The sequence below is a fragment of the Raphanus sativus genome, chromosome 5 (assembly GCF_000801105.2).
Source record: "Raphanus sativus cultivar WK10039 chromosome 5, ASM80110v3, whole genome shotgun sequence".
Classification (NCBI taxonomy): Eukaryota; Viridiplantae; Streptophyta; class Magnoliopsida; order Brassicales; family Brassicaceae; genus Raphanus; species Raphanus sativus.
In genome coordinates, this window is record NC_079515.1 from 2,501,654 (window position 1) to 2,529,414 (window position 27,761).

Genomic DNA, 27,761 nt, shown 5'->3' on the forward strand with positions numbered 1-27,761 from the left:
ATTAAATGACACTATTTTTATTAGAAAGTAAGACTACAATCATATTTATGTTTCTAATCGTTTTCATTTTTTATATATTTTAAAATTTTAATTTATTATTTTTATTACAAAAGAGTAAAACATATCAAAAATAGTCTAAAAGATCAAAAAATTCTATTAGGACAAACCCAAAGTTCTAAATATCTTATTTAACCAATTTTCTCTTTATTATAAGAGAATTTTAATATCATTGATTGAATAACAACAATTTGTTCAACATAATAAATTGTGTTGAAAAAATTGTGGAACAAATTGCTGTAATTCAATTCAAATAAACTGTGTTGATTTCTTTGCAGCACAGTTTGATCCATCATAATATATTTGCAAGTCAAATTAGAATTCTCTTAAAATAAATTATGATTATGTTAAATAAATTCCATTTGGTTAGACTCCAAAACGAAGAAAAAAGCTTCAGTTTCAACTAAAAAAGTGGTAAAGCATGTGAATGTTCTATGAGGATGAATAATATGAGGCTTGAACTTAAATAAAATGAAATCTCTGCTACAGGAGATTCTATAACGGATCAACATCATCAGGCAGGTTTAGAGTTTAGTTTGTGTTTGTCCCACCCAAAAACGATTATTTACTGTTAATGTTGTAAGTTTAGAGTAGTGTTGCATCTTTTTTTCTGTAAAATTTATGAATTAAAAATATAAAGGGAGAGAGACATCACTGAAATTTATGAATTAAACCATATGATCATTTGCTATAGTACTCAAAAGTTCAACAAAGGCGCTTAAAGATACGACACATATACATGAACAACAAAAAACACACGGACACAAATTTATACAGGATCTTCTAATCTGTTTCATACCTGGTAATGATAATGCATTGTGAGATTCCTCTCGTGCCTTGTCGCAGCTGCTCTTTAGTCTCTGATATCTAAATCAATTCCTCATTCAGTAAGAATCATTAGAGTCACACAGATTTCTTTAAGAGGATTGTGAAGATCACATTTAACATAATTTCATTTCATACCACAAACTCAAGACCACTATTCATAGAGTTATGGTAAAAGCGGGAAACCAAACGTTTTAGACGGAGAGAAGAACCACAAACTTGTGGGAAACAATTACAATATTCCTAAAGACAGACAATGTAACATAGCCTCATGTTCTTCTTTCCTTAAACCCCAAAAATAGCATTACAACTCATCTCTATATTTAACCCCATCAAAGATTTTTCTATCCATTTGTTTAAAGATTTGTAAATACTAAAACACCAAAGAGGCCTTATAGCCACAGTTGCAGGCCTCGTCTGCTCCATTTCTAACATGTAAGAAAAAAAAACACATTAGGAAAATTAGAAGAAAAGAGAAAAATTGAAAACTAGATTTGTGTAAAAAGAAAACCACAAAGAAATGACAGTTGATGGTGACAAGAAAAAGAAATGCCTCATCGCCGGTAGTGTCTCAGGTTTGCTAGTCATCATGGTTGTCTCTGTAGCTGTCGTAACATCTAAACACACTCCCAATGAAAACCAGATTCGGACAACCACCAAAGCGGTTAGAGCAGTTTGTGCACCTACTGACTTCAAAGAAGCCTGCGTCAAAAGCCTAATGGACGCCTCTCCCAATTCAACCGAGCCTCTCGAACTCATCAAGCTCAGCTTCAATGCCACTATCAAATCCATCAACGACAACCTCAAGAAAGCCTCTGAAGATGTTAAACCCGAGGCTGACAAAGACCCAGGAGCGAAAGGCGCTTTCCAGCTCTGTGAGAGGCTAATGATTGACGCTATTGATGATCTGAAAAAATGTGTTGATCGTGAGTTCTCAGTTACTCAGGTTGAACTCTATGTTGAGGATCTTAGGGTTTGGCTAAGTGGCTCTATCGCATTCCAGCAGACCTGTATGGATACCTTCGATGAGACTAAGTCTAATCTTATGCGTGACATGCTTAACATCTTCAAAACATCAAGAGAGCTTAGCAGCAATAGCCTCGCCATGACTACTGACCTTCCCAAAATTCTCCCAAATTCCAACATCACAGGTATCTTTTTCAAGTCAAACATTGACGTATAACCCCCAAAAAATTTAAATTAAAATTTATATAAATTGAAAAAAATAATTGAATTTTTTTATAAATTGTTCTATATAGCCTCTAAAATTTTAAAACCGGTCCTCAAAACAATGAATCCATAATGCTGAGTCTTGATGATGACAGGACTAACCGGAGCTCTTGCAAAGTACGCGAGAAAGCTTTTGTATACAGAAGATGCTATTCCAACATGGGTTGGACCACATGCACGGAGGCTCATGGCAGGAGAACCAAAAGGAGGAGGGCCACCACCAGTGAGGGCTAATGTTGCGGTGGCTCAAGACGGAAGTGGCCATTTCAAGACCATCGCCGATGCTCTTAAAGTTGTTCCTAGAAACAACAGAATGCCATTCATCATCCACATCAAAGAAGGTATATACAAGGAGAGAGTCAAGGTCACAAAGAAAATGGCCTACGTCACTTTCGTCGGTGATGGACCAAACAAGACCAAAATCACCGGCAGCCTCAATTTTGGTATTGGAAAAGTTAAGACGTTCCTCACATCCACCCTGAGTGAGTTTCCAACTTTCCAATGTTAGAAAAAAATGATTGTCACTACAAGAACAACTACAAAAACAACATGTGACCACAAAATATTTTGTCTGAGAAAATTAAATGAACTATATGAATCACGTGACAACATGGCTGGATCTGGACATAACTAAATGAAACATTAGTCATTGTACCCAATTTTTTTTTAAAAGTTCTTATATAGAAATAAGTCTCCAGATTAGGGATTTTTTTTTATAAAGAATGTTTGGAACCCCCTGAATCTCAGATCATGCCCTAGTGACAACATTTATTTAAATATGATGTAACGTTAAAAGACAATTCCACATTTTATGTGTTTTGGCAGCAATAGAAGGGGAGCACTTCACAGCAAAGAACATCGGGATCGAGAACACGGCAGGACCAGAAGGAGGACAGGCGGTGGCCTTGAGAGTCTCGGCGGATTACGCCGTGTTCTACAGCTGTCAAATCGACGGTTACCAAGACACCTTATACGTCCACTCTCAACGGCAATTCTACCGTGACTGCACAGTCTCCGGGACAGTGGATTTCATCTTCGGCGACGCGAAGTGCATCCTCCAGAACTGCAAGATCGTCGTCCGAAAACCTAAAGGAGGTCAGTCGTGTATGGTCACTGCTCAGGGACGGAGCGACGTCCGTGAATCGACGGGACTAGTGCTACATCACTGTCATATAATGGGAGAGCCGGCGTACATTCCGGTTAAGTCTGAGAACAAGGCGTATCTAGGAAGACCGTGGAAAGAGTTCTCGAGGACGATCATCATGGAGACGATGATCGATGACGTGATCGATCCCGCTGGGTGGCTTCCTTGGAATGGTGACTTCGCGCTCAAGACGTTGTACTACGCTGAGCATTTGAATGCTGGGCCTGGATCGAATCAGACCCTTAGAGTTAACTGGCCCGGTGTTAAGATATTAAGCCCCGAAGAGGCTTTGTTGTATACTGGGGGTAGGTTTTTAGTAGGTGATTCGTGGATCCCACAAACGCAAGTTCCGTACACCGCGAACATGTAGGAGTTTTACAATTTGTAAATGATTTTATTTTAAATGAATTCTTCTAAAATTGTGTGAAGAATATTAGCTAAATTCATCGTGAGTTTTGGATCTTGTGAGTGATATATAGTTAAGCTGAGTGATTAGACATAACTGGTATGTAGACATTACCAAACAATGAGATTCGAATCATCGATTGCATGTATAAATGCCGGCCAACCGTAACACTTATTTATCATATGCATGGAAACAAAATAAATCTTGTTGATGAAAATATAATCCAGCGTGAGAAAACTTGAGTGATGAAGACAAATGATGTGATCAATCTCTCAGGTAAGAACTTTGTACACGTACGACGAATCATATCACCATCAATAACAAAAGTGATGTATATATCTCTTGCTTCTGAAGCATTTAGCAGAAGTAAAGTCATGATTGTTGATTAATGTCTAAATATTACATGTTTATACATAGGTTATATTTGTTACGCCTTATTTTGTGAAAGCTTTCTCGACATCTCTCACTTATGAATAATTTTTTTGTTAAATATTTGAATATGTGTTATAAGAATATGTATTTTATTTATATTTTATTGTATCGTGTCAAAAACAAAAAATGGATTTGATTAAGATTTGTGTTTTTGGTGGTAGACACAATTTTAGTAAAATATCAGAGCAAATCCATCGGTCAATTCCTTTTTAATTAAACGTATATACAGGAAAAGAATAGTATTTTTTTTTCGTCAATAATTTTATTAAAGAAAAGGCAAAGCCCATCATACAACAAACATACAAGGCCCATATACTAAAAGGCAACACAGCCCTAACCAAAAATCAAGCCCAAAAGGCCAAGACCAAAAACTCTAGGAGCACACAGAGTGCTGCCCCCGAATGCACCACTCCTCCGAATTCCTATCATCATCGTAGGCTCTTCCCAGAGCCCGACCGCTCTACACTTCGCTTACCATCAGAGAGACTCACTACTCTTCCGACTACAATTCCATCAACCATCCATCACCCTCATCCTCTGCTCCTCGAAAAACCGTCGGAGAGCTACAGTCGACCAAAGCCGAAGTCTCATCCAAACCGCACAGATAAGAACCGCAGATCGATGAGCACACAAACTAGACTAGAGAAAAAACAAAAGAAGAGAAACTAAGCCGCCGTCAACCGAAGGTATAGCGACGCGGGATCTAAAGCCGACCGATCCCCTTTAACGAAATAGGAGCGACGACGGAAGCTAAACCGACCGACCACCAAGGAGACAGTGCACCGATGGAGACAAAAGGGAATCACACCGAGAAGACTATCACCATAACGCCAGTATATCCCGACCGACGACGTGTCTGAAGGAACCCACCGCCGTCGGCCAGAGAGAAACCACCACGATTTACTTTATCTCTCTTTTTCTCACTTTTTCTCTCCTTCAATTCACTATCAGGTACAGGAAAAAAATAGTATAAAAAAATAAATCATTATGGGCAATATATAATCGAAAACAATTATTATCGAAACGCAGCGTTGCGTGGAGGAGTGTGCCACTGTACATCATACGTCATCAATCGTCATCTTTCTATTTATATCTTTACTTCCACGTTTCTCTCTCTTTTTATATCCCAGTTTTGACTCGCAAATCTCAAACGGAAGAAGAAGATCGACGACAGGAATTACGAAACAGAGCTCGAAGAATGGCTTCACGAACGAAGGGAAAAACTACGATGGAAGTCGGAGGCGATGGCGTTGCCGTCATAACGCTCATCAACCCTCCCGTCAATTCGTTATCATTCGATGGTACTCTCTGCTCCTTCTTCTATCTGATATTTCTTGGAAAGCATCATTACCTATTAAGAATTCTAGGTCAATCTCGATCGGTGGTTGATTCTCGCGCAATTCGTTTCTGTGATTTTATTGAATTTTCAGCTTCCGATCAAATATATGATCTGATTATGTGAAATTGGGACTACTAACAGTTTGATCTCATGCGGATCTTTTAGTTTTGCTAAATAGCTTATGATCTTGAATCGTTTTTGCATTCGAGTCGTGGATTGTTACTGATGAAGCTAGGATATGTCCTGATACTCTGTTTTTCTGTACAGTGCTAGAGAACCTTAAAAGTAATTACGAGGAGGCTTTGAGAAGGAATGATGTTAAAGCTATTGTTATTACGGGTATATATCATTCTCTTCCTTGCGAATAGTAGAATACGTTTATGCAAATTTTTTTGGTAAATGGCTTTTTGTGTTTTTTTTTCTGACTGCAGGTGCCAAGGGGAGGTTCTCTGGTGGATTTGATATATCTGGTTTTGGTGAAATTCAGAAAGGGACAAGTACGTTTTTGTTTTCAGTGTCTTTTGCCGATTGTATTGGAGGCCTTATGTTTGTTGATGTTTTTGTAGTAATGTATTTTTCTCAGGGAAAGCGCCAAAGCCTGGATACATATCAATTGACATCATCACCGATTTGATTGAAGGTGAATGAATACCTTCAATGATTCTGGTGATTTTATTCTTTCTGAGTGGTCTTCTTTTGATTTCAGCTGCAAGGAAACCGTCTGTCGCTGCCATTGATGGGCTTGCCTTGGGAGGAGGGTTAGAGCTCGCCATGGTAGAGTTCCTATGTTATATATTAATATCTCCTCAAAAATCCTCTCGAAACTGCCGAGCCTGAGTGAACATTATTTATTTGGTTGATGTTGATACAATTGTATTATTTATTTCAGGCTTGCCATGCAAGAATATCAGCCCCTGGTGCACAGTTAGGTCTGCCTGAGCTGCAACTCGGTGTTATTCCTGGGTTTGGAGGTACATAATTGCCAACTCATTACTGTTTTGCAGCAGCATACAGATTTTGATCATATAGGAGCCAAAAAGTTTGAATGAACAATCATATGCATAAAAACTGAAAGTTTTTTTTTAATGCAAACTAGACTGTGAGGACGGGGATATGTGATTCATGTTTATGTGGAAAGAATGAAGTCACTTTCGTTCTTTACTTTCCTAATTATGCTACTTTGGATTGATGCAGGAACACAGCGTCTTCCACGTCTTGTTGGTCTCACAAAAGCCCTTGAGATGATTTTGGTACCTCAGTACCTTTATTCTTATGCTAGGGTTTTTCTGCTTTGGTCAAAATGTAACGCCATTTATTTTGTTGAAATTTATAGACATCTAAGCCGGTTAAAGCTGAGCAAGGTCATTCATTGGGTCTTGTTGATGCTGTCGTGCCACCTGCCGAGTTACTTAACGCTGCTCGTCGCTGGGCTCTTGACATAGCCGAGAGAAGAAAGCCATGGGTGTGTAGTGTTTTAAAGACTGATAAGTTACCTCCTCTTGGAGAGGCAAGGGAGATACTGAAGTTTGCCAAGGATCAGACACGCAAGCAAGCCCCCAACCTGAAACACCCCTTAATGTGCCTTGAGGCTGTTGAAGTGGGTATTGTTTCTGGTTCAAGGGCTGGTTTAGAAAAGGTATATTACTATCTTGTCGTAGCTGCGTTATATGTTTTTAAACGTTTCCCCCGAGAGTTAACTCTTCACGAATTTCCATCACATTGTCACTTATAGGAGGCTCTAATCTCCTCACAAGTGGTCAAGCTGGATACCACCAAAAGCTTGATCCATGTCTTCTTTTCTCAGCGAGGAACTACAAAGGTTTGTGAGTGTTTATACTGTCATGTCATTTAGACTTATGTACCTCTGGTTCTTTTTTTATTTTTACAAAATAGTAACTATTATTAGCTTTTCCTCTATTTTTGATTCTTCCAATCTAATATCCTTATGGACAGGTTCCTGGAGTTACTGATCGTGGGTTGGTGCCAAGGAAGATTAAAAAGGTAGCCATAATTGGAGGCGGGTTAATGGGATCTGGAATAGCCACTGCATTGATCCTCAGTAACTATCCAGTGATTCTCAAGGAGGTAAATGAGAAGTTCTTGGAGGCTGGAATTGGCAGGGTCAAAGGTAGGGATGGATTTATTTACATTGATTACCAACGAATTGAAAAAAGCTCGATCTTGACTAATTTCATTAATTTAATCAGCTAATCTCCAGAGCAGTGTAAAGAAAGGAAGGATGTCTCAGGAGAAGTTTGAGCAAACCATGTCACTCCTTAAAGGTTCTCTTGACTATGAAAGCTTTAGGGATGTGGACATGGTCATCGAGGTAATAATGAGCATAATGAGCATAGACAAGCTAAGTGATTGACTTTGTTTAATGTCTTTTTTTTTGGTGGCTTGGACAGGCTGTCATTGAGAATATATCTTTGAAACAGCAAATTTTTGCTGATCTAGAGAAGTACTGTCCTCAGCATTGTATCCTTGCTAGCAACACATCTACCATTGATCTGAACAAAATCGGGGAGCGGACCAAGTCCCAGGATCGGGTTATTGGAGCACATTTTTTCAGGTGCTTACTTATCCTTTACAGTCTTAGCTTGTAGTGTTTTTACTCGCTCTAGACGAGTCATGTATGTTCATTTTTCTGATGCAGTCCAGCACATGTTATGCCACTACTTGAAATAGTTCGAACCAATCATACATCTGCACAAGTGATTGTTGACCTGTTAGATGTTGGGAAGAAGATTAAGAAAACGCCAGTAGTGGTGGGAAACTGCACAGGGTTCGCAGTTAATAGGATGTTCTTCCCATACACACAGGCAGCTATGTTCCTTGTTGAACGGGGAACAGATCCATATCTAATCGACAAGGCAGTCAGCAAGTTTGGAATGCCAATGGGTCCCTTCAGGTAATATCACATTTTAAAGAACCATGTCATTCTCACAACACTTTTTTAAGCGTACTTTTGTTACTTATATGGACGTGTAGATTGTGCGACCTGGTTGGGTTCGGTGTGGCGATAGCAACCGCTACGCAATTCATAGAGAACTTCCCAGAACGGACAAACAAATCAATGATTATCCCACTCATGCAAGAGGACAAGAGAGCTGGTATGTCAGAGGGGACAGCTAGATAATGTTTTGTTGATTTAATAACGTTCTTCTAAATCTTGTGAACTTTTCTGTTGATTTCAGGTGAAGCCACTCGTAAAGGTTTCTATCTTTATGATGAAAAGCGCAAGGCTAAACCTGATCCTGAAATAAAGAAATATATCGAAAAGGCAAGAAGCGTATCAGGAGTGAACCTTGACCCTAAGGTACCACTCTCTCTGTTCAAAAATCAAGTAAAGATCTTCATTTTGCATTTGAGAAGATCTCACTCTGACTGCTTGTTGTGGCTTGCAGCTGGCGAAACTTACGGAAAAGGAAATTATTGAAATGACGTTTTTCCCAGTAGTGAACGAGGCGTGTAGAGTATTTGCTGAAGGAATTGCTGTCAAAGCAGCAGATCTTGACATCGCTGGCATATTTGGAATGGGGTTTCCACCTTACAGGTCAGTGTTTTGGCATTCAAACGAAAATGACTTATCAAGTTCGCTTTTCTTCTTGTTGTGGACTTAATCTAAAATCTCTTGTGAAACAGAGGAGGGATCATGTTCTGGGCTGATTCCATCGGATCGAAATACATTTACTCAAAGCTAGATGAGTGGTCGAAGGCTTATGGTGGTTTCTTCAAGCCTTGTGATTTCTTGGCTGAAAGGGGATCTAAAGGAGCTCCTCTTGTGAGTATTTCTTGTTCTCTTCCTTTTCTTTCTTGGCCTGTACGTTTCATTTTTGTGCACTTGTTTAAAAGATTGCTATTACATACTCTTTTCAGCCTTGCGCATATATTACATGGCTATTGCTTAATGATATCAACATACTAGCACGACTATATATCTAATCATGTCCATTTTAGCATCTTACAGTTTAGGCTCAACTGTAACTCAGATTCTTGACTATTCCTCTGTATGTGTTGCAGAGCGCTCCCTTGGAACAAGCCAGATCGCGGTTGTAAATGTCAGCGTTTCAGCTGAAACCTTTCTTCGTTGCTGCATCTTCTGTGTTTTCTTTATCTCCATATTTACTTACCAAAACTTTTAAGATCTTTGGCCTCACGAGCTGTTAAAATAAATTCTCATCTCAGACAGATGAAAGTAGAAAGTAATTAAGTTCGGGTAGTAATAAGATTTGTTTATGTTATCTAATGATGCTTTGTCATACAAGGCCGTCAGATACGTTTGTTATAAAGCTCTACGGAGTAAGTTCAATGATTTGTTGATATCTTCACTCTATTATAGGAAAGATTAGAAAGAAAAAAAAAAGAAACTGTTTGGATCTGGATACAGGGACCAGTGAATGTGGTTTTCACCCATAGATTACCGAGTGTGGTTAGGGTTACACCTATAGATTAGTGAGTGTGGTTACACCCAGGCTTTATGTCTGTAAATTTTAGAAATGTAAGGGATACATATATATATATATGGATGTGAACTTATGTGTATAAAAATAGAAACAATTCGTAGTAACTAAACCTGACAGAAGTGGAAGGGGACCATAAATAGAAGGAATGGGAGAAAGAACAGACAAGACAAAGAACTGTGTAATAAATTTAGAGAAGAGAAAAGAAACGAGTAATGAATTTCTTGGGACCACTTTTTTTACGTCTCTTGCTTTTCTATACGTTACAGATTATACAGCTCAGTACCTTGTACCATGCAACACAACTTCGTATCAGTTTTACCCTCCTTGAAAACCAAGTAAAAATGGAATTAATTCCTGGACAGTGGTAGGTTGTGGAAATAATATTTGATATACAATATGTTTGGTTATTCATGTTGGTTGATTACTTGATTTTCATGTGTTATTCTACAAGGTTTCGTATTTTCTGAAAACACAACTAATCCAGCCGTAAGCATGTCTTTGTTTTGGCAGGAGCTTAATGCAAGTCCGTCCCTAATAAAGAAAGCATCCGGACTTAACCCAATAATTCAAGAGGCCACACTCGCAATGTCTTTGTTTAGAACAAACCAAACACACAGCCTCTACAAATTTACACCAGTTGAAACCTAATCCTCAAACTATCACGTGCAGATTGTTACTTATCAGTTTAACTAATAACTAATACCATGAAACTAGGCATATTCACGGAAGTTAGTCTCCGTGTCATGTTACGAGATTTTCGATCCAATACTCTCAGATTCTGGATAGTATATTGTATATGATAATCTGAATCCGACTCCCACCATATGGGTGATATTCTCACATCAAATTAGTAAACTCCATATTTAGGTGGTGGGTGGGTGGGCTACGATTTTACATTTCTTGTATTTATACAATTTTAAAAGTTAAATATAATGGAGAGGTCGTGATTCGTGAATAATAAATGATTTTGTTTGCTTGGTCGCTTGTCAAACGGAAGCCGGTGAATTTCCTAATCAGAAAGAAAGAACACTAAAGAACAAGTGATATTTTAATACACACTAACATGCATGGGTCCAAAGTTATAAAATGACTAACATGGGAAACAACTAGGGTATTGGCATAGTAAACGTATTTTCATTGTTGTCAACCATCAAATTTTATTGATGGCTTGAATTAACTTGTTGATCATATATTCAAAAAGCTAGTTGATCATAAAAGTTCGGTGATCAGGAAACTTCGCCTCCAACATGATAAAAGTTTCAGTTTATTTTTCCCGTAAAATTGATATAATTAGAAAATTAAAGTGAAATAAAACCATCGTTATGCGAAAAACAAAGTTAGAGATAAAACTAGAATCATCCGTTGTTTGTAACTCTACTAGTGACTTTCCACACGGGACTCAAAGTTCGAGTTTCGATGCTTTGGGTTTTGGCTCGAAAAAATTCTACACTAGAACCAAAAATTGAGTAATTAAGCTACAAACCTTGGCCCTATGATCTTCTAGATCAGATGTTTATTTATTCATCAATTATTTCCTTTGGGGTCAGATTCAAATTAAACTAATTTATCCTAAAATAGTTTAAGCTATTGGTTTTGTCTGTTTATGAAATTAGACCAAACTAAAAGTTCAATCAATACATCCTCAATAATGTTCCCTTTCACATTTGTCAGCTCGATCTAACAGGTTTATTTCACACTTGTCATCTAGATCTAACCAGTCATTGGATACACCAAATAATTAAATGAAAAAAAGAGAAATCCTACAAAAGGAATATCAAATGATTCTTAATTACAACATGTTTGGTTAGCGTAAATGGTCACTTAAACACATGAAGTTAATTCGTGTTCTTTTTTTGTAACAATCAATTAGTGTTTTCATAAAACTAAAAATAGCTAGAAAGACATGTGGAATATTTGACTCTGATTAAACATTTTACCCCCAAAAAAAAGAACAATGGAGCCAAAAAAAAAAAACAGATTAAAATGAGAGAGTTATTATTATTAAAGATCCGAAGAGGACGAACTAAAGAGCCGGTACAGGTCAGAACTCTCACGTGCACTTGGGGGAACTCGACTCGCTTTCTCTTTCTCTACAAACTCTGCACACTCCTCTCTCTCTCTCCCCCTCTCATCTCACACTCACAGACAAGTAACCTCTCTCTCCCCCATCTCTCAAAAGACGCTAAAAAGCTGAATCTCTACTTCATTACACACAGAAACAGAGGAAACCAGAGAGAATAGATTTTGGTTCTCTTCTTCTTGATTCCTTATCTTATCTTTTGCAATGGTGGACCTCAAAGATCAAGACATGGGAGATGGTATGCAATGCGTAACACACCCTTACACAAAGAACCCAGGTGGTATATGTCCCTTATGTCTCCAAGAAAAGCTCGGCAAGCTCGTCACTTCCTCTTTCCCTCTCCCTAAACCAAACCACCTCTCTGCTTCCTCTTCTTCTAAGTCTTTCTCTCCTTCTTCCACCACCTCTCTTGCTTTATCTATCTCATCTGGAAGCAACGGAAGGGACAGCAGCAACAACAACAACCTCCCGTTTCTTCTTGCCAAGAAGAAGAGCATTCTCGCAGCTTCATCATCCTCTTCCTCTTCTTCAGCTAGTCTTATCTACAAGAGAAGCAAATCTTCGGCTGCTGCTTACGGTGAGAGTTTAAACCGGAAGAAACGAAGTGGGTTCTGGTCGTTTCTTCATCTCTACTCTTCCAAACACCAAATCGCAGCCGCCACCACCAAAAAAGTTAGCCATTCTTCGGTGCCAAGGAACCAGATCGATAACGTGAAGAACCAGACAACAGAGACATCTAACAAGGTTGTTGGTGGAGGCATTGATGTGATAAAGGAGGAAGAAGATGAGAGCTCTAGTAGTGACAAAGTGGTTGTAGAGACGGCGCCAGCTAACAATGTCGGTAGTGGTGGTGGTGTGTCGTCTTTAGAGAGGAAAGTGTTGAGATCTAGATCTGTGGGGTGTGGGAGCAGAAGCTTCTCTGGTGATTTCTTTGAGAGGATCTCTAATGGGTTTGGAGATTGCGCCTTGAAAAGGATTGAGTCACAGAGAGAACACTCAAAGGTCATTAGTAATGGTGGTGGTGGTGAAGCAGCTGATGCCATGAGTCAAATGGTGAAATGTGGTGGTATCTTTGGTGGGTTTATGATTATGACATCATCATCAAATTCAGCATCATCAACAGTTGATCATCATCATCATAAGATGGGGAATAAAACCGCATGGGGAAGGGCTTTTGCAAGTCCAATGAGAGCCAAGACTACTCACAAAGGTGGTACTATTACAGAGTCTTCAACTGATAAAAACACAACTCCAAACTTGGACTCAACTTCTTCCTTGGTTACTATGAAAAGCTAAAAGATATACATTATAGTACTTCTTATATCTATATCATATTTCATTCATGTGATTAGTTAGGCTGTTCGTTTGTTCTTTGGACATTGGTTTGATCTTTTGAGTACAACTAGTAATGTAATGTCACACTATTTATCTTTTTTTTTTTCATTTATATGTTTGGCCTAATGGCTAGATGTTGTTCATCATCATTCATTCATCATAAAAGTTGGTAAAGTTTAGAGAATGAGCTTAGGATACTTGTTGTTGTTTTTTTGTTTTATACTTATGGTTTTTATATATATACTAGGGTAAACCCGCCCTACGGGCGGGCGAATAAATAAAATAACAGTATAAATTTATTTAAATGTTTAATTTTATTTTTAATTTAAGTAGCATTAACGTTCACAATTTTTTTTTAAACATTTGTAACTAATTGTTTTATCATTCATTTTAAAATTATACTTTCGTTGGTGTACTCTCTAACCTAACTGTAATTAGTCTTTAGAGTCAGATGCCCATTTACAAAGAATCAAACAAAACAAATATACATGTTCCGATAAGTTGCATAATGTTATTGAGTTTACAATTTACTTCAAAACTACATTAAACCCAGTAAACCAAAATTTAAGAAAATGGAGCCAAACTTAAATTACTTTTAAGTCAATTATAGAGAAAGTGAGTGACAAAGTCTGGAAATGTTAGAAATGGAGCTCCTCCGATAGAAAGGTATAAAAAGTTTGGAATAGAGTAATGGAGGAAAATACATAGCATCATAGTTCTTTAGATATAAAAGCTTTTTGGAAATCATTGATTGTGGCCACCGAATATTCAAAAAAAAAAAGAGAAAGATCACACTATTAGTTACATGTTGGAGACAACATAAGAAACACACATCTGTTAGAATATATGCAGATATCTTACTTGTTTGAGATTGTGGGCATGAATCAATTAGGGTGAAAGTCTAAAACCGATGAAAGATTTTTTAAGTTTCCGTAGTATCGAAATGTAAATATGTAGATCTCACAGTTGTCTCAGAATTCTTGTCCTTTGCAATGCTTCTATCCTTTGTCCATCACTCATCTGCATCATTTTATCAGACAAAAGCCATCCTTCACAATGATTTCCACTCTAGCTTCATATTCCAGTTTAGCAATCTAAAACAGCCAGCAAAACCACCAAAGAAATAGCCACTCAGCATGGTATAATATCTCAAACTAAAGAGTAAAGAATTTACCGTGGAACTGAAAAATGACTTGGAAATTGAGAACCAAGGTTGACGCCGTTCAAGAAGTCAAGCTCTCAGCTTCCTTCAGTATTTGCAGCAGCTACCTCTGTTCTCCAGCAGAAATGGCAAATAAGCTGCATAAACATTTCTGCTTTTCTATTTTGGTAGGCCCACAAATCTGTTTGGTGAATGATGGAGGGGCTGATGAGAAGTTGGGATTAAGATTAGAAAACCTATTCAGCTACACCTTTAAAGCTACATCACCTCGTGATATTGCTAAGCCTGCACCAATGGAGTTAAACCAGCGCTACGTCCGCTGTAATACATTCTCGGTCAAACCCGATGTCATGTCATCATTCATACAGATGAAGTATGAATAATGGATACTTTTAAACACAATGAAAAAGCAGTTCAATGTTTTCTATATGTGATCAACTTGTTGGACTACTAAACTTCTACACTCTATAATGTTGAGGGATTATAACACAGGACATCAAAGAAAATAATCAACTGATATGTAACTTTTGAAAATGCATAAAGAGTGTTGATCAAATTACCTATGTAGTCTTTGTACTCTGGATCAACATAAGAGTTCAGAAGCACAAAGAAAACAACATGAATTCCTTAACACTTGCAAAAACCAAGACACATCAATTGCCCAATCATATACTCTCGCACAGATCTGCATAGTTAGAGAGATAGCCGCAATGTTTCTAAATCGAAACTTGATTTACCAAGAAAACTAAATTAGGAATTACATAGTACATACATATGTAGCTCTCTTAGAAACAGATTTGTTGCTAAATAATGTGTTGTGCAAGAAAATATTAGATGGCATATTAATTATTTCTTCAGTACTCATTTCTCCTACTAAATAGCTAAATATGAATCCAAGCTTTATGCATGAAAAAAATACTTAAAACCTGTCAAATCCATTATTTGGGAGCCCACATTATGAACAACCTTAAACTCAAGTGATGGATCCGCCGTGAAACCACCGGAAGACAAAGAGAATTCCAGCAAAAGAATACAGAGGAAGTAAGCATACCAAATTTTTTTTAAAAAAAAAGATGAAAGAAAAAGATCTAAGGAAACGCACGATTGGCTCCGTATAATACTCTGGACTTTGTTTCTCTCCATGGCTGTGGACGCTTTGAGATATCTTTGAAGCTTCAGGAAAGTTGATAAATTTCTGAGAAGCCCTCCGTTGAAGGTGGTCGCCGCAGAAGTCCTGAACATGTTCATACCACCGCCGTATAATCTCAGTCGATGTTATGTTGAATGTATTAGTTCAATCCTCTCAAGCATTAAGCAAACTCTATAACATAAATTTCCATAGAAACAGAAAAATCGCCTTTCAGAAACAGGAAAATCGCATTGAATAGGAATCGTGTGTAAGAGATTTAATGGAGGGTTTTAAGATGAGTTTCAGTTACTGGTACCGTTTTGGCATCTGAGGAAGAAGATGAAAGAGCGATGGAGAAAAACAAAGCAACATTGGTGCTGGGAAGGCGACGAAGAAGAGCTGGGATTAACCCTAATTGAAATGCGACACTTCATCTATGTCTAATAACAAAAGGTCGGATACAACAAAATGATCAACCCTGTGACAAAAAAAAACGACCAACCCAAACGAAATTAACATGAAGCCCATAACAGAGTAAAGCCCAAACGGTTGCACAGATTAGTTAATGAAACGCAGCGGATTGGTAAGATATGACACGTGTCGACGTCGCGCAAGCCCTATTTATGACGTGGCGTCTTAGCTGTCGCAACAGGAGGGATACACCCTTCTTTATAGTAATAGATATATATATTATTGTTTGATCGGGTAGGTCCCAAGAAAAATGCACCTAGTACTATAGAGTAAATTAGTTAATAGTTTCCACATACTGTTTAATCCAAGTTTAGAATAGAATTCGACTTTTGCCAGAGTAATCAGATAGTCTTTTACCGACGACAATATTAACTGTCTGAACCAAAACCTAAGCTCAAACAGACCGAATAACAGCAACAACTTAGTTCTCGGTGAAAATTAAACGCAAGACAGACGAATTTACATTGTACCCCAAATTAGTTCTTACCATGGCTAATTTTCCCAAAATTATTTATCACTTAAACCAGATGTGTTGGTACTTATAATAGTGGACTAGTATTACAATAGTAACAAACTCCACTTGAAAAAGCAGTCAACAGGTTTTAGGGTTTTGAGTATTAAATGAGTGGAATCAAAAGGCACATGGCTTTGCACATGCATCATGATTCCAACACTTCATTAGTTTTTATCTTCTTGTTTCGTTTTGGAGCCCCACAAATTTTAAGTAAGACATGCAACACAACAAGAAGTCAACAGCATCTACAACACAATCCTCGTTTGGTTAGATCAACAACCAGCTAATCTACTTATAAAATATCAAGTTTAATGCAAGCCAACATATTAAGTTTGCTGTCCCGACCAAACACCACAAGTTTGTAACAGCACAGTGTTATGATAACATTAATAAATTCAGATGATATAATATGCGGAAGAGATGGTCGGGACAAGTACATCAAAAGGGGTCCCTGAGGTGAAGATAAAGACGAACAATTCTGCAAAGAGACGGAAGGAAAATAAAAAAAAGGCTGCCTTCTGACGTAACCAGATTCATATTATAAATCATTGTGATCTATTATATGTAATTCTTCTTCTTTTTTTCCCTGGGGACCCAACTTTGGACTTGTCATATGTATATTCCAAAATCTGCGAAAATAGATACTTCAGACGTGACCATGTGAATACGATCATTTTTCCGTTGTGAAGTATTCATGAAGCATCTTTTACATCAAAATGTAGTAGCCGGACCCATTAAGATCTTAAAAAAACTTCCGACTCATTCCATTTCGCAATATAGTTGTTATCTTATAGTTGTTTTTTTTTTCTTTTGTTACTAGAAAGTAAAAATGTCATTGCACTCTGTTGATGCATGAACTTGGTATCAGCAAATGCAGCGTTGGTGTGTGTAGAAATGATTCTTTTTTATGCTTTTCAGCCAAGTATATGTCTTTTGTTTTGGACTTGAGGTATTGTTAGAATCTCATGCAGGTGCTTGATTATCTAATTACTTTTTTTTTTGTAAAAGGCTTGATTATATATTTTTTTTATTGGTAAAATGTAAAGATATTATTACCAAGTTCTAAGTTTTTGACAGAAATACAGAGATTAACACGAAACGGAAAAGCAAGAAAAACTAAACACACACTCAATGAAGAAACAAAGGTAAGACAAAGACAATAACCATCACTGCAGTCCTGAGGCTCCACCAAACCCACACCAACAACAACACATCGGAGTCGGAACCCGGTAATTTTGGCCTCCCCGGTGAATCCGCTCTTAAAGATAATGGCCACCTGAGAACAGCTCGCCGAGAGCTTCGAAGTACCAGTCCGCAAGAACAAAGATATTTTTGAAATTTTTCCAAAATCCATGGGTTAACCCCTTCTAAAATAATGAGTTTTCGGTAAATGCTCTATATACTGAAGTCTATACTCTTCAATTTTGTTTAAAAATTTCAAACCACATTACATTTGAATTAATGTATTCTAAACTATCTTTCATGATATATAAGAATCATTCTAATTTTTTAATATTTAGTTTACTAAAATTTCATATACTGCCTAGATTAGTGGAATTAACATTATAAAGTCTTTATTATCTAGAGAAACGGAGACAACAAAAGTTCTAAACTCTTTGACCATCATCTTATGTTAGTGCTCGATGAAACTATACACTTTTTTTTTGTCACTGAATTTTCATTAGATAAAGAAAAAGAGAAGTGGGCCTAAAAACGTTGGCCCATTTCCAGGGTTCAATACACTAACAGAGAAGAAGAGGAGAGGGCCTTTTTGGCTATTGAGTCTGCAATCTTGTTATGCGATCGGGGGTGAAAGAAGAACTCGATTGATGCAAATCCAGAGGAGATCGAAAGGATGTCAGAGACGATGCCGATGATTTCTTTTGACTGGAGTTTGCCGGAGATTGCTCCGTGGAGCGTTGAGCTGTCGGTGAAACCCCTAAGGTTGGTGAACCCAAGAGAAGACGCCATGCAGAGAGCCGATCGCATCGCAACCGCTTCCGCAATTAGGGGAGACCCGATGAACTCTTGACTCCTAGAGCCATGAATCGGGGTTTGAAGAGGTGGGCCTGAGAAGATCCAGCCGAGACCTGCCTTTTTCCTTGTCTTGTCCCACGCCGCATCCGTTGAACAGCTAATGGCTTCGTCAGGGAGGAGCGATCGGGAAGCTTGCGCCGTGCTACCTCCTATGCCATCAGGTACATTGTTATTCTTCTTTGGTTCACCTTGCGCCATTGACCATTCTTGAGCCAATCTCACCCCTTTGATGGCTGCCTCCTCAGGTGTTAGGCCTCGGTTCTCAAAAATGAGGATATTACGGGAAGTCCAGATAGCCCAGAGAACCCAAGGCAAGATGTTGTGAGCGACTCCTGTAGGAGGGAGGCAGACTGCGTTTCGTAAGCTAAAGATGACCTCTTGAATTGAAGTAGAGCCAGCTAGGTGAACTGCTCTCTGTAGGGGAATTAAATCCCAAACCGAAACCGCAAATGGACAGGTAAAGAAACAATGAAGGGATGTCTCCGGAATTGAACATCTAGCACAATTTGTAGCTGATAGGTTTCCTCTAACTTGCAGGTTCACTCCTAGGGGAAGTGCATTCTGAATCAGCGCCCAGAGGAAGGCTCTCATCTTCGGTGAAAACTCTCCAGCCCAAACGTCCTTAATCCAGTGGAACTCTGTATCTTGTGGGGGGGGGGGGGGGGGGGTGCAGAGGGCTGTTGTGAGATTGAAGCAGTGAAGTAACCGGACTTTGTCGAGTACACCCCCGAGTTAGTTGCACGCCAAATGACTGAGTCCTCTGCTCCTCTCAGGCTTGGCTGCAAGCAGAGAATCTTGTCTGCGAAAACAGGTAGCAAGCTCTCGATCCTCCGCTGTCTGCCTCCCTCCTACAGGAGTCGCTCACAACATCTTGCCTTGGGTTCTCTGGGCTATCTGGACTTCCCGTAATATCCGGACTTTGTCGAGTACACCTGTGTTAACATCAGGTGCAAGGTTCCCGGATATGAAGAACATCTGGATTTCCTTGATGACTGCTGGACCAACTACCTCCCAATTTGAGTGGAAGAAAGCTGCAGAGAAACCATCAGAGCCTGGCGCCTTGTCAGCGTGGATCGCAAAGGTGGCCATCTTAATCTCTTGTGCTTGTGGGATCTCTGTTAGTTTCTCATTTTGTACGTCCGTGATACAGGGTTGGAGAGCCTCTGCTATCGTTTGGCTTCCATCGGAGTCTGATGACTGGAAAAGTTCCGTGTAGTAGGAAGCTATCACCTCCGCTATTTGTTCCTCTTCATAAACAGGTCGTTCTTCCTTGTTTGCTATAACAGCCATTCTATTTTTTGCTGATCTCCCTTTCGCCACTGCATGGAAATAACCAGTATTTGAGTCACCAAGGGACAACCAGAGCTGCCTGCTTCTTTGCTTCCAGAATTCCTCCTCCTTCTGGTAGAGATGGAGGATTCTGACGTTTAGCTCGTGGATTAGGTCATCATCAGGTACAGGACTAACCATAGCTACGTCTAGTCTTTCTTTAACTTCTTCCATTGCCTTTTGACTGTTCTCATGAAAAGCTTTGCTCCACTTGCAGATAGCGTGACGGCACAAGGAGAGTCTGTCTTCTACTGGTAAGTCCACTGACCTATTCCAAATCTGCTTCACCAGCTCCTTTATCTCAATATTATCGCGGAGTCGTCTATCAAATCGAAAGATTTTTAGGCCTTTCTTCTTGGATGTGTCCAAATAGGTGATCAAAGGACGGTGATCGGAGCCTTCATATTTGAGATATTGGCTGCGGCAGGACGGGAACAGGTCCATCCATTGGCTGTTGCTGATCGCCCTGTCTAACCTGCACAGGACCAGATGCTTGTGTCTCTTGCCTCTCCAGGAGAGGAAGCTGCCGGTGAATTTGAGATCAAACAAATCATTGCGGGATAGGAAGGATCTGAATGCACAGAAGGTACCCTCTGCCCTTTCTGCACCTCCACTTTTCTCACTATTATCCACTATCTCATTAAAATCCCCTGTCAGAAACCAGGGTTCTTCTTGTGATTGATGTAGGTCTGAGAGTTCATTCCATACTTGTTGTCTTTTCGAGTGATCAGGCTCTCCGTACACGAAGGTGGTGTGAAAGGTATTTCCTTTATAGCTGATTCTTGTGTCTATGAAGTTGTGTGAGGAGGATAACACTGTGAGCATTATGTCTTTTTTCCAGGATAAGAACAGGCCTCCTCCGCCTGGGCTGTGAGGAGCCACCTCGACGAAATTATTGCCTTGCAACCAATACTGCTCCTTGGTGACCATGTCAATGGGGTTTTTTGTCTCCATGAGGAAGGTGATGTCGGGATCTCTCCTCCTCTGGAGCTCCTGTAGTCGCTGGACTGTTATAGGGTTCCCCAGCCCACAACAGTTCCAGCTAAGGATGACTAAGGAACCTGGTGAAGAGGAAGCCGAAAATCCGACTTACTCCTCGTCATCGCCGGGATCAAGTTGATAGGTGGGTTCACTGGAGCATGGGAGGGACCTGCCTCCGCTGTTGATTTCCTTCTCACCTTATGACTCTTAGAAACCAGCTTCTCCGTCGAACTCGAGTATCTTGGTGAGTTCTGGATTTGAGAAAGTTTCCTTTTTTTGAAGCTTACTCCTCTGAGTACATTAGGCGTAGAACTTTCCTTGTTGGGTTTAGTTGCCTTAGATGCTTTCCTTTTTAGCTTCTTTTGATACTCCAATAGAGTCTCATCATCAGTAGGAGCTCCTGGGGTGCTCTGTGGTGTTTCTTGGACCTCCAGAGCATGATTAGGAGGGCTAACAATAATAGACTTGAGTTTTGCAGGTCTATCAACAGCTGCGGAGGTTGCCAGTGCTTCTACATGGGGACCTTCATAGAAGAGAGGTTCTAGTCCAAAATCCTCATCTTCAGCGATACGTGGAGTAAGCATAGCACTGGGGAAGTTGTCTCTCCGTGGTCTATCTGAAGCATTTTGCAATGGTGGAGGGGTATTTGGGTTGCTGTCAGTATCATCTCGGAGTGTGAGGCGAGTCTGGCGGACTTGTTGCGCTTGGGAGCTTGCTAGAATAGAGGCAGCAGTAGCCTCCATCAAGCCTAACTCATCAGAGCGTATAACCCTCTGTCTTCTTGCTGCAGCCTCAACTGGGTCAGCACAGTTCTGGTATTGCCTCGTAACCTCCTGAAGTTCCTCCATTATTTCCTCTGCAGTTTTAGGCCTATCAATTTGAGTCTCCTTTTGTGGTTGAACAAGTACCGTCGGCTCCCTTGCTCGTTGGCTTAGTTCGTGTCGTTCAGATCCCGCTTCATCCACTTCCGCAGTTATCTTTGGCCTCCATTGTCCTTCACTCCTACGAGGAAAGAGGTCCTTTCCCCTCTGTGACGGTCTACCACTTTGTTCCCTTGATTTAGTGTACGGCGGCGACATGTTGAGACGGAGTGCGTTCTGTGGCGTAGGTTCTCTTCTTTGCTGAGCTGGGGGAGCTATTTCTTTTGCAGAGATCTCAGCAGGTGGTGGATTTCTTGTTTGCTTCGTGCTCACCCTCTCCCCGAAGGCGTTGCCGTGGCGGTCAAGCCTTTCTTTGAACGCCGGGAAGGAAGCTTCTAATCTTCCATCATACTCAACCACACGAGAAGTTGTAGGACGAGGACGGGGAGGGCTCTGTTTAGCTCCAGCAAGCTCTTTTGGAAGATTCTTCTGGTTAGTCCTGGAGGGGGAGTGTGAGGTCCTTTCTCTCCTAGGTTCGACATACTCCTTTGTTGCTCTTGTGACGGATGCAATAGTCTTATCGGGTTCTTCTTCCAGGTACTGGGGGCAGTCTCTGCTGGAGTGGAAAAGCGAGAAGCAGGAAAAGCAGTGCATTTCAAGCTTCTCATACTCGAGGGTAATGAGGCTTTCTTCACCACTGTCAAACTCCACAATGGCCTCTTTTACTAAAGGCTTCATTCCATCAATGAGAACTCTAACTCTTGCTGTTGTTCTTGTGAGTTCATGGCTGATGAACATTCCTAGGTCCTGACCCACTCTAGTGACCATGTCGTCATGCCAGAAGTGAAGCGGGAGTCCCTTAATCCTGATCCAGAAAGGAATCATCGAGGGAAAGGAGGCCGAGATGACTGGTTCCCATCTTTGGAGGAAGATCATCCAGTAGGCGAAATGGTAAGGGCTATTATCGAGAACCCTTTTCAAATCATCTTCTCTCTCAAACCGAAACTGGAAGCAGTTGTTTCCAAGGTCAGAGCCCTCTCCTCTTCCTCTCAAGTTCCATTTACGGGGGAGTGCTGGAATCAGCGCCCAAATCTTTTGCTCTCTTGGATTTGTTATCCTTCCTATGAGGGTAAGCGCATTGTCTTTTATTAGCGCTGAGTTGTCCAGACTTGGAGCTTTGATTCTCTTCACCGGATTTCCTCGAGTCTCGCTCACTTGCTTCTTACCTTTTTCAGCCTCGGTAAATCTTGTCGTCATGGTAGCTATCGAGAGATATGTTTTTGCTGGAGGAGTAAGGTCAGGTCGACTCCGAGCACTAGATAACTCGATCTGTAGACGGCAAAGCTTGAGGATAGGTAAACGTTGGAGTGGGATCAAAAGGAGGAGTAAAGAGAGCTTGCAGAAACAGGAATTGGAGCACAACCGTCTGTATCTTCGTAGATCTGGTGAGTTGGAGGAGTTTGAGTGCGAAAATGTTGCTTGGAGGATGCTTCTTAGGGTAAAAAAATAGGGCTTCCAAATGATACCCAAGAGAGACTGTTGTATCTTGCCTTTTCTTGGTAATCAAGTGAGAGGTCACTTTCTTCTATTACCCGCTGGATAAAACCCGTTGCCTTGCTTCGATTCCTGTGTCTGGGAGAGAAATCTCACCGAGCCCACTCAGGTTTTCTGGGGGGGAGCTTATGATGAAACTATACACTAAAATCAGATTTTAATATTTTTGATTTTTTTCCAAAATCTGTGGGTTAACCCCTTCTAAAATAATGAGTTTTCGGTAAATACTCTATATACTGAAGTTTATACTACTTTAGTTTAAAAATTTCAAACCACATTCGACATTTGAATTAATGTATTCTAAACTATCTTTCGTGGATATAGGAATCATTCTAATTTTTAAATATTTATTTACTAAAATTTTATATACTGCCTAGATTAGTGGAATTAGCATTAATTATAAAATCTTCATTATCTAGAAAAACAGAGACAACTGAAGTTTATACTCTTGGTATATAGGAATTATTCTATTTTTTATATTTAGTTTACTAAAATTTCATATACTGCCTAGATTGTGAATTAGCATTATAAAATCTTTCATTATCTAGAGAAACGGAGAAAATAAGGTTTTAAACTCTTTGACCATCATCTAATGTTAGTGCTTGATGAAACTATACACTAAAAACCAGATTTTCATATTTTTGAAAATTTTTCAAAATCCGTGGGTTAACCCCTTCTAAAATAATGAGTTTTCGGTAAATGCTCTATATACTGAAGTTTATACTCTTCACTTTTGTTTAAAATAATTAAAACCACATTCGACATTTGAATTAATGTATTCTAGACTATCTTTCATGATATATAGGAATCATTCTAATTTTTTAGTATTTAGTTTGGTAAAATTTCATACACTGCCTAGAATAGTGGAATTACCATTATAAAATCTTTATTATCTATAAAAACGGAGACAACAGAGGTTCTTAAACTCTTTGACCATCATCTTATGTTAGTGCTCGATGAAACTATACACTAAAACCAGATTTTCATATTTTTGAAATTTTTCCAAAATCTGTGGGTTAACACCTTCTATAATATGAGTTTTCTTTATATCTTCTATATACTGAAGTTTTATACTCTTTACTTTGGTTTAAAAATTTGAAACCACATTCGACATTTGAAATTAATGTATTCTAAACTATATTTCATGGTATATATGGATTCATTATAATTTTTTAATATTTAGTTTACTAAAATTTCATATACTGCCTAGATTAATGGAATTAGCATTAAAAAATCTTCCATTATCTTAGAGACGGAGACAATAAAGGTTATAAAATCTTTGACCATCATCTTATGTTAGTCCTCAATGAAACTATACACTAAAACCAGATTTCATATTTTTTTGAAAATTTTCCAAATTCCGTGGGTTAACCCCTTCTAAATAATGAGTTTTAGTTATATCCTCTATATACTGAAGTTTATACTCTTCACCTTGGTTTAAAATTTTTGAACCACATTCGATATTTGAATTAATGTATTATAGACTATCTTTCATGGTATATAGGAATCACTCTAATTTTTTAGTATTTAGTTCACTAAAATTTCATATACTGCCAAGAATATTGAAATTACCATTTATAAATCTTTATTATCTAGAAAAACGGAGACAAAATAGGTTCTAAACTCTTTGACCATCATCTTATGTTAGTGCTCGATGAAATATACACTAAAACAAGGTTTTCATATTTTTGAAAATTTCCAAAATCCGTGGGTTAACCCCTTCTAAATAATGAGTTTTCGGTAATGTTCTATATACTGAAGTTTATACTCTTCACTTTGGTTTAAAAAATTTCAAACCACATTCGACATTTGAATTAATGTTATCTAAACTATATTTCATGGTATATAGGATTCATTCTAATTCTTTAATATTTAGTTTACTAAATTTCATATTACTACCTAGATTAGTGGAATAGCATTATAAATCTTTCATTATCTAGAGAAACGGAGACAATAAAGGTTCTAAACTCTTGGACCATCATCTTATGTTAGTGCTAGATGAAACTATACACTAAAACCAGATTTTCATATTTTTGAAATTTTTCCAAAATTCGTGGGTTAGCCCCTTCTAAAATAATGAGTTTTCGGTAAATGCTCTATATACTGAAGTTTATACTCTTCACTTTTGTTTAAAAATTTCAAACCACATTCGACATTTGAATTAATGTATTCTAGACTATCTCCATGGTATATAGGAATTATTCTTATTTTTTAATATTTATTTCGGTAAAATTTCAATATACTGCCTAGAATAATGAGTTTTCGGCAAATGCTCTATATACTGAAGTTTATTCTTCACTTTTGTTTAAAAATTTTAAACCACATTCGACATTTGAATTAATGTATTCTAACTATCTTCCATGGTATATAGGAATCATTTTTTATTTTTAATATTTATTTTCGGTAAAAATTTCATATACTGCCTAGAATAGTGGAATTACCATTAAAAATCTTTATTATCTAGAGAAACGGAGACAACAGAGGTTCTAACTCTTTGACCATCATCTTATGTTAGTGCTCGATAACACTATACACTAAAACTATATTTTTATATTTTTGAAAATTTTTCCAAAATCCGTGGGTTAACCCCTTCTAAACTAATGAGTTTTCGGTAAATGCTCTATATACTGAAGTTTATACTCTTCACTTTTGTTTAAAAATTTCAAACCACATTCTACATTAAATATAATGTATTCTAAACCTATATTTCATGGTATATAGGATTCATTCTAATTTTTTAATATTTAGCTTAAAAAATTTCATATACTACCTAGATTAGTGGAATTAGCATTATAAAATCTTCATTATCTAGAGAAACGGAGACAACAGAGGTTCTAAACTCTTTGATCATCATCTTATGTTAGTGAGCGATGAAACTATACACTAAAACCAGATTTTCATATTTTTGAAATTTTTTCCAAAATCCGTGAGTTAACCCCTTCTAAAATAATGATTTTCGTTATATCCTCTATATACTTAAGTTTATACTCTTCACCTTGGTTTAAAAATTTTTAAACCACATTAGACATTTGAATTAATGTATTCTAGACTATCTTTCATGGTTTTATAGGAATCATTCTAATTTTTTAGTATTTAGTTTGGTAAAATTTCATACACTGTCTAGAATAGTGTAATTACCATTATAAAATCTCTATTATCTAGAAAAACGGAGACAACAAATTTCTAAACTCTTTGACCATCATCTTAGGTTAGTGCTCGATGAAACTATTACACTTAAACCAGATTTTCATATTTTTGAAGTTTTTCCAAAATCCGTGGGTTAACCCCTTCTAAAATAATGAGTTTTCGGTAAATGGTCTATCTACTGAAGTTTATACTCTTCAGTTTTGTTTAAAAATTTCAAACCACATTCGACATTTGAATTAATGTATTCTAAACTATATTTCATGGTATAGAAGAATCATTCTAATTTTTTAATATTTAGTTTACTAAAATTTCATATACTGGCCTAGATTAGTGGAATTAGCATTATAAATCTTTATTATCTAGAAAAACGGAGACAATAAAGGTTCTAAACTCTTTGACCATCATCTTATGTGATTGCTCGATGAAACTATACACTAAAACCAGATTTTCATATTTTTAAAATTTTTCCAAAATCCGTGGGTTAACCCTTCTAAATAAATGAGTTTTCGATAAATGTTCATATATACTAAAGTTTATACTCTTTACTTTAGTTTAAAAATTTCAACCACATTCTACATTTGAGTTGATGTATTCTAAACTATATTTCATGGTATATAGGATTCAGTCTAATTTTTTAATATTTAGTTTACAAAAGTTCATAATATCTACCTAGATTAGTGGAATTAGCATTATAAAATCTTCATTTCTAGAGAAACGGAGACAACAGAGTTTCTAAACTCTTTGACCATCATTTAGTGCTCGACAAAACTATACACTAAAACCAGATTTTCATATTTTGAAATTTTTTCCAAAATCCGTGGTGTTAACCCCTTCTACAATCATGAGTTTTCGATAAAATATTCTATATACTGAAGTTTATACTCTTCACTTTAGTTTAAAATTTTCAAACCACATTCTTCATTTTAATTAATGTATTCTAAACAATATTTCATGGTATATAGGATTCATTCTAATTTTTTAATATTTAGTTTACAAAAATTTCATATACTACCTAGATTAGTGGAATAACATTATAAAATCTTCATTATCTAGAGAAACGAGAGAAAACAGAGCTTCTAAACTCTTTAATCATCATCTTATGTTAGTGCTCGATTGAAACTATACACTAAAACCAGATTTTCACATTTTTAAAAATTTTCCAAATCCGTGGGTTAACCCCTTCTAAAACAATGAGTTTTCGATAAATGGCTCTATATACTAAAGTTTATATTCTTCACTTTAGTTTAAAAATTTCAAACCACA

General features: G+C 37.8%; 4 protein-coding genes and 1 long non-coding RNA gene across 8 annotated transcripts; 3 read left to right on the forward strand and 2 right to left on the reverse strand.

The window, feature by feature from the left end:
- Nucleotides 1-1,293: 1,293 nt before the first annotated feature.
- LOC108860940 (probable pectinesterase/pectinesterase inhibitor 23) lies at nucleotides 1,294-3,626 on the forward strand. Its single transcript, XM_018634779.2, has 3 exons — nucleotides 1,294-2,033; nucleotides 2,208-2,594; nucleotides 2,938-3,626. Exons 1-3 carry the CDS (start codon nucleotides 1,403-1,405, stop codon nucleotides 3,624-3,626), a joined length of 1,707 nt encoding a protein of 568 aa, XP_018490281.2. The 5' UTR covers nucleotides 1,294-1,402.
- A 1,595-nt stretch (nucleotides 3,627-5,221) lies between these two features.
- On the forward strand, nucleotides 5,222-9,760 carry LOC108856939 (glyoxysomal fatty acid beta-oxidation multifunctional protein MFP-a). Its single transcript, XM_018630846.2, has 18 exons — nucleotides 5,222-5,395; nucleotides 5,701-5,772; nucleotides 5,865-5,930; nucleotides 6,017-6,073; nucleotides 6,140-6,207; nucleotides 6,323-6,404; nucleotides 6,628-6,683; nucleotides 6,767-7,069; nucleotides 7,166-7,252; nucleotides 7,387-7,561; nucleotides 7,641-7,762; nucleotides 7,842-8,005; nucleotides 8,090-8,344; nucleotides 8,425-8,546; nucleotides 8,631-8,752; nucleotides 8,841-8,989; nucleotides 9,079-9,217; nucleotides 9,457-9,760. The coding sequence occupies exons 1-18, from the start codon at nucleotides 5,293-5,295 to the stop codon at nucleotides 9,490-9,492; spliced, it is 2,178 nt and encodes a 725-aa protein (XP_018486348.2). The 5' UTR covers nucleotides 5,222-5,292; the 3' UTR covers nucleotides 9,493-9,760.
- Nucleotides 9,761-11,904: 2,144 nt separating this feature from the next.
- On the forward strand, nucleotides 11,905-13,498 carry LOC108859752 (uncharacterized serine-rich protein C215.13-like). Its single transcript, XM_018633657.2, has one exon. The coding sequence runs from the start codon at nucleotides 12,184-12,186 to the stop codon at nucleotides 13,273-13,275; it is 1,092 nt and encodes a 363-aa protein (XP_018489159.2). The 5' UTR covers nucleotides 11,905-12,183; the 3' UTR covers nucleotides 13,276-13,498.
- Nucleotides 13,499-13,949: 451 nt separating this feature from the next.
- Nucleotides 13,950-16,030, reverse strand: LOC130512524 (uncharacterized). 4 transcript variants are annotated; one of them, XR_008946072.1, is made up of 5 exons: nucleotides 15,922-16,030; nucleotides 15,037-15,797; nucleotides 14,744-14,795; nucleotides 14,489-14,657; nucleotides 13,953-14,408 (listed from the first exon to the last, which is right to left on the reverse strand). It is a non-coding gene; the product is annotated as an uncharacterized LOC130512524 (long non-coding RNA). The 4 variants fall into 4 exon arrangements; XR_008946073.1 differs by having other exon boundaries at nucleotides 13,950-14,408; nucleotides 14,489-15,161; nucleotides 15,443-15,797; XR_008946070.1 differs by having other exon boundaries at nucleotides 13,952-14,408; nucleotides 14,744-15,797.
- Nucleotides 16,031-18,324: 2,294 nt separating this feature from the next.
- LOC130512509 (uncharacterized) lies at nucleotides 18,325-19,218 on the reverse strand. The gene has a single exon (XM_057010570.1). The coding sequence runs from the start codon at nucleotides 19,216-19,218 to the stop codon at nucleotides 18,325-18,327; it is 894 nt and encodes a 297-aa protein (XP_056866550.1).
- Nucleotides 19,219-27,761: the final 8,543 nt, after the last annotated feature.